Source organism: Corythoichthys intestinalis, chromosome 7 (genome assembly GCF_030265065.1).
Source record: "Corythoichthys intestinalis isolate RoL2023-P3 chromosome 7, ASM3026506v1, whole genome shotgun sequence".
Classification (NCBI taxonomy): domain Eukaryota; kingdom Metazoa; phylum Chordata; class Actinopteri; order Syngnathiformes; family Syngnathidae; genus Corythoichthys; species Corythoichthys intestinalis.
This window is the reverse complement of record NC_080401.1, coordinates 3,683,789-3,696,297: the sequence shown is the minus strand read 5'-3', so window position 1 is coordinate 3,696,297 and position 12,509 is coordinate 3,683,789. Positions and strand designations below refer to the sequence as shown.

At 38.8% G+C, this 12,509-nt stretch overlaps 1 protein-coding gene across 1 annotated transcript in view; it reads right to left on the bottom strand.

The window, feature by feature from the left end:
- The window catches only part of ghrhrb (growth hormone releasing hormone receptor b), a 111,685-nt gene extending 111,188 nt beyond the window's left edge, over positions 1–497 (bottom strand). The window contains exon 1 of the mRNA XM_057842324.1: positions 176–497. Within this exon, the coding sequence (XP_057698307.1) occupies positions 176–250 (75 nt within the window). The 5' untranslated portion in view covers positions 251–497. The remainder of the gene's footprint in view (positions 1–175) is intronic.
- Positions 498–12,509: the final 12,012 nt, after the last annotated feature.

The following is a 12,509-nucleotide window of genomic DNA, read 5'->3' as shown; positions in this document are numbered from 1 at the left end:
TGCATTTTACAAAAAAAATTCAATTGTTAATTTAACTGCTTGGTTTAGGTTAACAAATGCTGAGTTTGAAAACAGTTAGATTGCTTATAAGAAAAATGACCAAAAACTATTACTCAAAGGACAATCACTCATTTACCTATTGGTAAGGCACACAGTATTTTATTTTGTGACTTACCGTCTCCCATTCAATCTGCAGCACAAGAAGATTGAAGTGAAGAAATGTCCACCAAATGCCTCCAGTACAGTGCATGCTGCGCAATCGTCGAGCTGTTTTGCAATTTCTTCCCAGCAAAATAAATAAAGAAATCCCAGTCAAGACGATTTCTTGTTCATGAAAGACTGGCCTTGTAACTTTATAATGTGACGACAATCAAGTCAGCTGCATTTTCAGCCCAGGTTCACGCATGCGAATGTCCGCGTGACGCGCGCGCGGAGAGGAGCCGGACTCAATTGAGCTCTGGAGGATGCATGCGCTTACTTTTGGAAGGAGCGAGCGCAGCCTGTGTACAGGGCTGAAGAGATAAGACACTCGTCAACTAGAGGTAACTACAGTGTTACCACGCTTTAACAATGGCATGTAGGCGGAGTTCGACTTTTGAGGAAGGGGGGGCACAACATGTTGATGACTCCAAAACGCAGTGACAGCAATAAAATTAACTTACAAGAATATAATAATAAGTTGAAAATTAGCGGTTTTTGTGTCCCGTCAATCTTGAGGGGAATTCTAAATCAGGCTGCTTAGGATAGCTATACTTTTCACCAAGATCGTCTTCCATTGAAAATGGTACGCCCGCCAGTGTCGTGCCAATGTAGTTACTCCAGTCAAAAATTGTATCCCCTGGGTGGAGCCATATGGAGGTAGATTTGTGTCTTCATTATTCGATCCCCCCAAAAAGTTGCTTCAATCAAAAAAAGTTGCTTCAATCATAATATCTATTTTCAAACAAAAAAAAAGTCACTTCAATCCAAAAAAAAGCGTTTCAATGGAAAAATAAATGTGAAACTCAAAAAAATGCATTTGAAAGCCATTTTCTCTGATTTTTTTTTTTTTTTTTTTTTTTTTTTTTTTTGATTGAAGTCAATTTATTTTGGGTTGAAGCAGCTTTTTTTTAATTGAAGTAATGTTGTTTTGTGTTTGGACCACATTTTAGTTAGGACATTTGTGTCAAAAATAAGTTGCTTCAAACAAAAAATATATATTTTCAAAAGAAAAATCACTTCAATCAAAAAAACAAAAAAATCAAACACAGAAAAAAACGAGGACGATGGACGAGGACGTCCATTCAGCCAGGGGTCAGGATAGTCAGGAGGCTGCGGCTGAAAAATAGCTTGTCCCCCAGCAGGGCTGTTCTTGACCAATTTGGTGCCCTAGGCAACATATTTATGATCGCCATTTTGATGAATTAATGACACATTTAATAACAAATGTTTGCATTTAAATCCGTGGCACTTTTAGTCCCCCATACCACAGAACTTTGAAATGATTAATTCCATATTTAATGGTGTATTTATTTAATTAACCTTGGCACTTTTAGGCAAGGCATATATATATATATATATATACACATACACACACACACACACACACACACATATATATATACATATATATACATATACATACATACATATATACATACACACACACACACATATATACATATATATACATATATATATATATATATATAGGTAAATGAGACTGTTCTTCCCATATGTTGTAAGAATAGAATTGACCCTACCATTATTAAGTGAATTATTTTCATTACGTACAGACTTACATTTACCTCGTTTCACTTGCTGAATGTGCTGGTCCGTTTTTTATCTTAATTCAATTGGCTGATGACTTGACCCGCACACACGCACACACACACACACGTTTTTGCCCTAGTGTTTCTTGTCCATGTGATTACCCATTGATTTCACCTGTTGTGGCCTGCTCCATGTGCTTTGACCAATCTGCTGCCTCTTGTGTCACCCACCTGTGCCTCATTGTCTCGAAACCCCATGTCTGTATTTAAGTTCCCCATATGTTGTCTGTTCTTGTTGGGTTATTGTCTTTCCGAGTGTCTAATACTGCGTCCAAGCCCTCGTGTTGACTCTTGCCAAAGTAAGTTATGATTCCTGGTAAGGCTTGGATAAGGCCTGACGCAAAGAATGACGCAATGTCACGTCAATAGGTAACAAAGTCTATGAATGGCCCTAAAGTTTGATTAGACTTTTTTTTTTTTTTTTTTTTTTTTTTTGCAAATGGTTCGAACATGGTTCTTAATTGTTTTGCAGAGATTTCCCTTCTTTTAAAAGTCGATACTCAGCCTGATTTTGTTGTTTTGATTCTATCTCATCTAGTTTCCAAGAGGTCTATAGCTGTGGTGTCAAACCGATTCCACAAAGGACCGCAGTGGGTCCTGGTCTTTGTTCCAACAGATCCAGCACAGACGGTTCAACCAATGAGGTTTCTGCTAAAACAAGCAGCACCTGACTGTAGTCAACTGATTACACTGGTAAGTAGGGATGGGAATTGATAGGATTTTTACGATTCCGATTCCATTATCGATATTGCTTAACGATTCGATCAGAAGTCACAACCTTACAAACTCACAACGAGATCAAAAGAGGCCCAAAGCCTGAATGTTAACTGTGCCAATAAGTGACAAATACACAAGAATGTGTAACATTTTACTGAAATTTATCTAATAGAAATAAAAAATATTGGTATATATTGGCAGATAGGTTGTTGTTCTGCCTTTGGCAATATGTGTTAAAGCAGGGGTCCCCAAACCTTTTCCTGTGAGGGCCACATAACTTTTCCCTTCTCTGATGAGGGGCCGGGGTCAGTTTGTAACAGAAAAAGTGTGACGATTGCAGAAGTGCATAAATGTAAAAAATTATTGTTTTTCAGAAAGCCACAATCAAATAACCCTTTCTGGATTCTTAACGGAATGAAAGTAAATAAAATAAAAATAATAATATAATATAATATAATAATAATAATAAAAACACTATTAATTAAATAGATAATAACCAAATAACCCTCCCTGAATTCTTCAAGGAAAAGGCCAGGAAATAAATAACACGATTGAGAAAAAAAAAAAAAAAAATCAAAATGGCCGGACCAAATGTGGAGGCGGGCCGTATTTGGGCCGCGGGCCGCAGTTTGGGGACAACTGGGTTAACGTGTATTATTTACCATTACATTGAAATGCATGCCTTCTAGTTTTTGTGGCGCTTACACGCTCAAGTGGGGGCGCCCCTGCGCTTCCTCACGTGAAGAAGAACGCGCTCACGAGAAGAAGAGCACCCGAAGAAGAAATGCCGCATCCAAGCGAGCGAGCGAGTTAGTGAGAGAGGGAAACACTTCTACGAGCCTACGTTCTTTGTTAATGTTAATGTCTACAGAGGCAACGCCTGTATGTATCATCTTTTGTGTTGTTGTTGTTGTGTTTCCACTTGCGATCGGACACTTAAATCCAGTTGTGTAGTGGTTTGAGCGATGTGCTAATGCTAGCGAACGAATGCTAACCATTTGTTATTACTGTTATTAGCAGCTAATCATCGCTGATTTACGTTGATGCAAACCTGTTTGTTATTGGGGACGAAATTGATTTGTTTAATTTCTATTCTTAGTTTCACTCTTCAAGTGATGGTTGAATAAAGTCAGCAAATTATACCAACGTCTTCTGCATCGTCATTTGGGAGTTTAGCTAGCTGTATAGCCAGGACTGAGCCTTAGCCTCTCTGTGAGGACAGCGCAGTCGTATTCCCTCCCGATTCAGTTATATCCACCTTGCAATGACTGCAAGTCGCTTTGTTGTAATTTTTCCTCGTGAAGTGAAGACACACTTTCGAGCGTTTGAACCTACGTGCTGTCATTGTTATGTTTATGGCTGCAATGCTTGTGCTTACCCGTCGTAACCTTTCATTTTCACACTCTTTCCTGGTGAAGTGTAGTCAAACTTTGGAGCGAGTGGTTCTTGGCGCCATGCTAGTTTGATGCGTCTGGACAACAAGACACGTCACGACGCAATACGCGTCTTTAGGAATCGTTAAAGGGATCGTTAAGGCTTTTTCATTGTGATGTCGAGGCCTCGAAACACTCGGAACCGGTTCCGAATTGGAATCGGATTTCGATTCCCATCCCTACTGGTAAGACACCAAATTGATGAAAGGCTGTCCTGATAATGGGTTTGAACAAAAACCCACTGCCACTTGACACTCCTGGTCTATAGGCTACGTAAATTAAGGTTTCTACTATTTCACAGTCAGAATTATCAGTAGAGCAAATAAACAAAACAAAAACAAAAAAGTCCTTCAGAATTTCAAATGAGTCTGCACAAATTCATAACTTTTTTGTTGTTGTTGTAATTTTGCAGTACCATTTTTGGCCACCAATTTTATTTATGGCCCCATTAATGTGAAACTTTCTTGAGCTGGATGTGTACAATTACTGAAACTGTACTCTTTGTATTCTTTTCATCAGCATTGATTTCTACATTTTCCTTGACACCAAATGACTTATTCACATTTATATGCAGTTGTTGCTGGATAAAATCACATGGCCAATTGAGGACAGTGATGATGAAGAAGAACAAGAACATGATAGCAAGTGCAAGTGCCGCGTCACTTCTTTTTTAAGTCTGTTCATTGAGACATGTACTTTATATCCAATTTATTATGACTGTTAAAAAAAAAAAAAAAAAAGTAATATAAGCTCAATAGATTAACTGGTCCAGTTGCTCAAATTTTGGGTTGGCTGGGAAATGCTTCCTCATAAATTTCACACAAAATTTTTAAAGGGAGCCTTTCCATCTTCCACCACCTGCATGGAAACACTTAAGCTGCCCACTCATTACACAACTTTTACCAACTTTGAGGAATGGTAAATGGTAAATGGTGTTATACTTATATAGCGCTTTTCCACCTTTCAAGGCGCGCAAGCACTTGTTGCTGCCATTAACAGCTCACACACTGGATTTTGGCTCGTGTAATTGGCTTTTTTTAGAGTTCAATATTCAATCTTTACAGTCATATTTTCTGTATATCTTTGTATTGGCACTGTTAAGTGCTTGGTTCTTCAATATCATTCCCTTAATGTTATGTTTTGGAGTTCAGTATTTAATGTTTAATATACAGTAACATTCTCTGTAAATGTTTGTATTGGCACTGTTAAGAGCTTGGTGCTTTAATGTCCATGGCCTCGATGTTAAGTCCTGTTTGACAAAAAATGCAAATGTTTAAAATATATAGATATCAGTCTCCAAGGATTCTTGACAAAACTTGCACTGTTTCCAAATCTGAGCCAATTGCGTCATTTAGAGAAACTCATGTAGATGGCAAAAGTACAACCTCTTCTTTTGAAAGCTCATGGGACAACAGAATCTCTGGAATTGCTACATTGTCTGCATGATAATTGCAAGGCTCTGTCCAGTCGACCCCAAAGTCTTCTTTAACTTGAAAAGAAAGCCTTGATTAATAAATTTCTTTAAAGAAAAAAAAGCTTGAAATGAAAATTACTTATTGTTAGTTACAGGGAGAAAAATAAGTATTTGAACACCCTGCAATTTTGCAAGTTCTCCCACTTTGAAATGATGGGCGTGTTTAAAATTTTAATGGTAGGTGCTTGTCCACTGTGAGAGACAACCTAAAAAAATCCGGAAATCACAATGATTTTGTATTTATTATTTGTATTATCCTGCTGCAAATAAGTATTTGAACACCTGAGAAAATCAGTGTTAATATTTGATACGGTAGCGTTTGATTACAATTACAGAGGTCAAACGTTCCCTATAACTTTTCACTAGGTTTGCACAGATTGCAGCAGGGATTTTGCACTGCTGCTCAATACAGATCTTCTCTAAATCAATCAGGTTTATGGGCTGTCACTGAGAACACAGAGTTTGACCTTCCTCCCAAAAAATTCTATTGGGTCAAGGTCTGGAGACTGGCTAAGCGGCTTAGCCAGTCTCCAGAGAGCTTGATAGTAGAAAAGAGGATTTCCAGCAGTGCGCACTGTCCACCAAATTGTGTGTTAGGTGCAAACCTTAAGTGTTTATTTGCAAGTCAAAAGTTAAAAGTGTGTCATTTTGTCTGAAAGCGAAATAAACGGAAGCGTGTTGACCTTTGCTCAAGGCTATAGAACTGTCCCTTTGCAACCCAACCAATGCTTAATCTGTAAATCATAAGGTGCCAGAACGCAAAGTACATATTAGAGCGCAGAGATGACAAGACAGGCACAGGTCCCGGAACATACGCAGAAAATGGTGCTGAAAACAACATGCAAATGCCCACTAGCCATGCTGTGGGACTTACAAGCCTCAATTTCAGATAATATCCATGGTATAAATATTATGACAACAATTTACAATTATTTGGGCTATACTCTGCACAGCACGGCCAATTGCCCACATAACCACAGGTGGGACTTACGTACAGTCTAACTTGTAAAAAACATTTTGAAAAAAATTAGATTACAATAACACGAACCCATTCTTTTGCGATTTTCACCCCAAACCCCCGCCCCCCCACCCCCCGGTTTGGCTGGCTGTCCGTGAACCTGGCTAGCTGCTGTGGCGCTAGCCTTTTGCTGTTAGCATGCCTCATCCGTTAGCATGATCGCTGCTGCTGCCCTCATCGCCGGTTGTTACTTTTCTGACTAGTTTTGAACCATCTTCCTTTTTTTAGAAAAAAGACAGTAAATGCAACTGTCTTTTTGGCATGTTGAAATACCGTTTGATCCTGTCTGCTTGCTCAACAGATGCCGCAATTTTCCATTTAATTTTTTTTTTTGTCAGGGGCGTGATTTGTTGCTCCAGCTTTTCAGTGCATCAACAAATATTCGACTCTTTCAAATGACATTAATTTTTTAGAAACAACATGCAATTCTTGGGATTTGCTCTGTAAATGAATTTATGCATATTATTATTTTATTTTATACTGTAATGTCCGTAACTACGCACGGTCCCTTTAAGAGACGCTGGGACTGGAGAGCTGTGAGGTAGTAGGAAGCGAGCGAAAGACAGGCGAAAAGCCACAATAAAGTGTACAAAGCAATCAACGACTCCTCTCCTTCTTTCCACCCATTCAGGGCTATTACTATACATTTTTTAAAAATGTTTTTATATTATTATTATTTTCTCTACACGAGAGGAGCCGGATCTGTCCATATAAGTCCCAGAACACAGGGAGGCCAAAATAGAGAGGTGCCGGATCTTGTTCCGGCAGGATTCGGCAAAAAATTAACCCCTGGTTAAGCCCCTCCAGAACCTTGATATGCCTTTTACGAAGCCACTCCAGGGTCCCCCCAGGATTGATAAATCTAAATTCAAGACTTTTAAGACCTTTTTTAATGCCATTTCAACTGAAAATAAATACTTTTCTCGCTCCCATTATTTAGATAATATTGAATCATATTAAAAAAATAAAGCACTGAACATCAAATTTAACCTCAATTACTAAGTGTGTTTGACAAAATAATGCACATTTATTGAAGATACAATTAAAACACATTTAAATATAAGGTCTTTCAGAATTTTTTCCCCCCAGGATAAAATGGATTTTACACTATTATTGTAAAGCAACTTCAGAAATTACATTTGCAATACAACAGGTTTCCCTTTTAAGAGGACCTAGTCAAGGTGGTAGGTAGGTGATTGTCAAGTTGGCCACCTTAACTGTAAAGTGCTTGGAATTGGCAGTGAAAGTTTAAAAAACAGCCACTAAATGGCAGTAGTTTACCATTAATTACCACAAAATAAACAAGCTACACATGACCATTTCCCTTGGTAATCGTTTTTTTCTAATCAAGTTACAAGAAGTACACAAAACACATGTTAATCCTTTGTTAGCTATTGAAGACATTTCTTTTAATCAGATAGAGAAAATCCATACTCTTATTTAATCAAGAAAAATATTTAGATATACCAGGAGGTGTTTTACTATCACCTACATCATAATTTGCCTATCACCATGCCATGTTATTCAGATCAACGTTACCCCGTACTCATTCCATTAATAGACAGTGTCAACCGTGTTGTGTATCTGAGAGTGATGGTGAATCTACGACTCCAGTTTATCCATGCTAAGGCTAGTGCACCTGCCAATGCCCCATTGAACATGGCTAACTCTTGAGTTAAAACTGCGAAATTCACATTATTTCGAAAGGCAAACCGTGCAGAATACTTTATTGCATCTAACACATTTTAATTGGAGAAGTTAGCAACTTACTTTGAAATGTTAAGCAGGTCCACTGCCTTCGCATGCGACCCAAAGTATCGGGATGCGACTTGGTCGCCAATCCAATACCTCACATGCTGGTCCAACTGTTTGGACTTGGTTGTCTTGTTGAGGCTTTCGTCGAACATAACAACTAAGGCATCTGAGCAGTTCCTTGCGTTAGCACACAGTACTGTGCGATTGCCTACTGTTGTGATGTTGATGCTAATGATGCTAACGGCGCGCACGCACGAGGTGCAGTGCATCGTAAAAATTCGACGCGTCATCTTCGTTATGGATTTTAAAAAAAAACAAAAAAAAATTTCGTCACGGATATAATTTATGTTGCACTGAGATGTTCTTGAAAATTAAAACCACGGTGAAAAAAATTACAGACTTACGACAGCTAATTTAATACTTTTAATACCTTTAATAATGGAAAACTAAATTCAATGCTTTTTTAAAATACTTTTAATAACCCACGGGTACCCTGCACTACTTGGTTATTCTGGAATGTTGGAAGAACCAGTCAAGACCCATTTTTTTCAATGCTGTAACTGAGGGAAGGAGGTTATTCCCCAAAATCTCACAGTACATGGCCCTGGTCATTCTCTCCTTAGTAGAGTACAGTCGTTTTGTCTCATGCAGAAAAACACCTCCAAAGCATGATGCTACCATCCCGATGCTTAACAGTAGGGATGGGGTTCTGGGGATGGTACTCATTATTATTCTTCCTCCAAACACAATAAGTGGAATTAAAAAAAGCTCCATTTTGATCAAATATAACCACATGACTTTCTCCCATGACTCCTCTGGCTAATCCAAATGGTCGTTTGCAAACTTAAAACGGGTCAAGACATGTGCTGGTTTAAGCAGGGGAACCTTTCGTGCCATGCATGATTTTAAACCATGACGTCTCAGTGTATTACCAACAGTAACCTTGGAAATTATGGTCCCAGCTCCTTTCAGGTCATTGACCAGCTGTTTAGTTCTTGGTTGATTCTTCACCATTCTTAGGATCATTGAGACCCTACGAGGTAGAGCTTGCATGGAGCCTCAGACCGAGGGAGATTGACAGTCATGTTTAGCTTCTGCCATTTTCTCATAATTGCTTTAACAGTGGATCTTATACACCAAGCTGCTTGGCGTAACCCTGTCTAGCCTTGTAGAGGTCTATAATTCGGTTTCTGTTATCTTTGGACGGCTCTTTGGTCTTGACCATATTAGGAATTGGAGTCTTCCTGATTGTATGGGGTGGACAGGTTTTTATATGCAGCTAACCGCCTCAAACAAGTAAAAAAGTCAGACTCCCAAAGTCCACCTCCACTCCACTTATTCGTTGATCTTTTTAAAAGTGACTAACTGTCCCACGAAATGGAGCGGACTCAGATGCAGAATTCTGCCTTTTATTAACACAAATAATCAGGAGCAGGAACAAAATGAGAGCGTCCCAGAAGGAGGAAATAATAGGCTAATAAACAAAATGATACAAACGAGAAACAAGGGCCAGGCAAAATGCACTGGAGTAGATCACTACAAAAAAGGGCTAGGTACAAGGCACAAAATAAGAAACTGTGGCAGAACTCTATGAACAAACTTACAACATAGAATATCTTTGGCTATGGATACTGGCTCAAGTGGCAACGAAGGTTGAAGACACTCTGGCACGAGACTACAGAGTGACAAACAATTTAAACACATGAGGAATGGGGCGCAGGGCCAGTGCGGACCACGCTGATGTGCAAAATATACTGGTCCTTCTGAAAAACTTAGCATATTGTGATAAAGTTCCTTATTTTCTGTAATGAACTGGTCAACATTAGACTTTCATATATTTTAAATTCATTAAACACAACTGAAGTAGTTCAAGGCTTTTATTGTTTTAATATTGATGATTTTGGCAAAAAAGTCAAGAAAAACCAAAAATCCCTATCCCAAAAATTTAGCATATCATGAAAAGGTACTCTAAAGAAGCTACTAACCTAATCATCTGAATCAACGCATTAATGCAAAACCCCTGCGAAAGATTCCTGATGCTTTTAAAAACTCCCAGCCTGGTTCATTACTCAAAACCGCAATCATGGGCAAGACTGCCGACCTGACTGCTGTCCAGAAGGCCATCATTGACACCCTCAAGCAAGAGGCTAAGACACAAAGAACTTTCTGAGCAAATAGGCTGTTCCCAGAGTGCTGTATCAAGGCACCTCAGTGACCGCACCCTGAGAAAGTTTGTGGAGAAGGGCCGATTATAGACCTTGGGGGACCTGCAGAAACAGTGGACTGAGTCTGGAGTAGAAACATCCAGAGCCACCGTGCACAGGCATGTGCTTGGGCTACAGGTGCCGCATGCCCCAGGTCAAGCCACTTTCAACCTGAAACAGCGGCAGAAGTGCCTGACCTGGGCTATAGAGAAGCAGCACTGGACTGTTGCTCAGTGGTCCAAAGTACTTTTTTTCAGATGAAAGCAAATTTTGCATGTCATTCGGAAATCAAGGTGCCAGAGTTTGGCGGAACACTGGGGAGAAGGAAATGCCAAAATGCCTGAAGTCCAGTGTCAAGTACCCACAGTCAGTGATGGTCTGGGGTGCCATGTCATGTGTTTTATCAAGGGCAGGGTGAATGCAGCTAGCTATCAGGAGATTTTGGAGCACTTCATGCTTCCATCTGCTGAAAAGCTTTATGGAAATGAAGATTTCATTTTTCAGCACGACCTGGCACCTGTTCACAGTGCCAAAACCACTGGTAAATGGTTTAGTGACCATGGCATTACTATGCTCAATTGGCCTGCCAACTCTCCTGATCTGAACCCCATTGAGAATCTGTGGGATATTGTGAAGAGGAAGTTGAGAGACAACAGACCCAACACTGTGGATGAGGTTAAGGCCGCTATCGAAGCATCCTGGGCATCCATAACACCTCAGCAGTGCCACAGGCTGATTGCCTCCATGCCACGCCGCATTGAAGCAGTCATTTCTGCAAAAGGATTCCCGACCAAGTATTGACTGCATAGCTGATATAATTGATTGAAGGTTGACTATTTTTGTATTAAAAAAACACTTCTTTGTATTGGTCGGATGAAATATGCTAATTTTTTTAGATAGGTATTTTTTTTTTTTTACTTTATTGCCAAAATCATCAATATTAAAACAATAAAAGGCTTGAACTACTTCAGTTGTGTGCAATGAATCTAAAATATATGAAAGTCTAATTTTTATCAGTACATTACAGTAAATAATGAACTTTATCACAATATGCTAATTTTTTGAGAATGACTAGTAAACCAGCCTCTGGACTAAGACGAAAATTAACATGTCTGCCAAAAACAACACTGATCTAAAATAGTGAAATAGTATGTAGTTGTGGCCCAGTCAGGACACCAACTGATTGCAGCTGCAGACGTCTTACAGAGGCAGAAGGTCGAGTCTGACGTATGAAGTAAAAATAAATACAGAGTGGTCAGAGCAAAACACGACTGTACTGGTCAATTATTGTTTCTTTACAAAATATTATTATCTGAAATACATAACGTGTTTTGGAAAACAAAGAAACACAACATATTTTACTTATAACAGTTCTGATAGTCCTTGATGCTCAGCCAGACCTTAACTGCATCCAACTTAATATACTGCTTGATTTTGGGTCTTATTAATGTTGAATGTTAAATTAGTTTATCGTCAAATAAATACTACGCAATACAAGGAATATTTTGGATTACAAGATTATAAAGGTGCGAACAGAAGGAAAGGTTTGAGATACCCTTTAAAAATTTTAAAGGGTATGAAATATAAAGTAAGTATTGCACTTCTTCCCACTCCTTTTCGCACATTGGCATCGGAATGAAAATTCATCTGCTTTTCAGGTCCTACCCTAGTTAAACTAAGTGCTTTTGTTTTTCCTCAGCTTTGTAAAAGGCTTCGATGCGGCATGGCGTCGAAAGGAGGTAGCTGGACAACCACACATGGAGGCTAATACAGGGGACCCTTATCACACAAGCATAATCTGTTCTGCAACCAAGCTCGTAAAAAGAATGTGTTCGCATCATGAATAGATCTTCACCAAAAGAAATAACTGAATTCCAGTTAATGTGTGCAACACTTCCCATTCTCCCCCATATTATGCCTAAATAATAAGTCAATGCATCATTTTTAAGGCTAAATAATCTAAAGAAAAAAGAAATTCAAAGTATAAAAACAATGTTACTTATATACAGTGGTATGAAAAAGTTGATATGAAAAACTTTTTGGAATTTCACACATTCCTGCATAAAATCACTATCAAATGTGATCTGATCTTTGTCA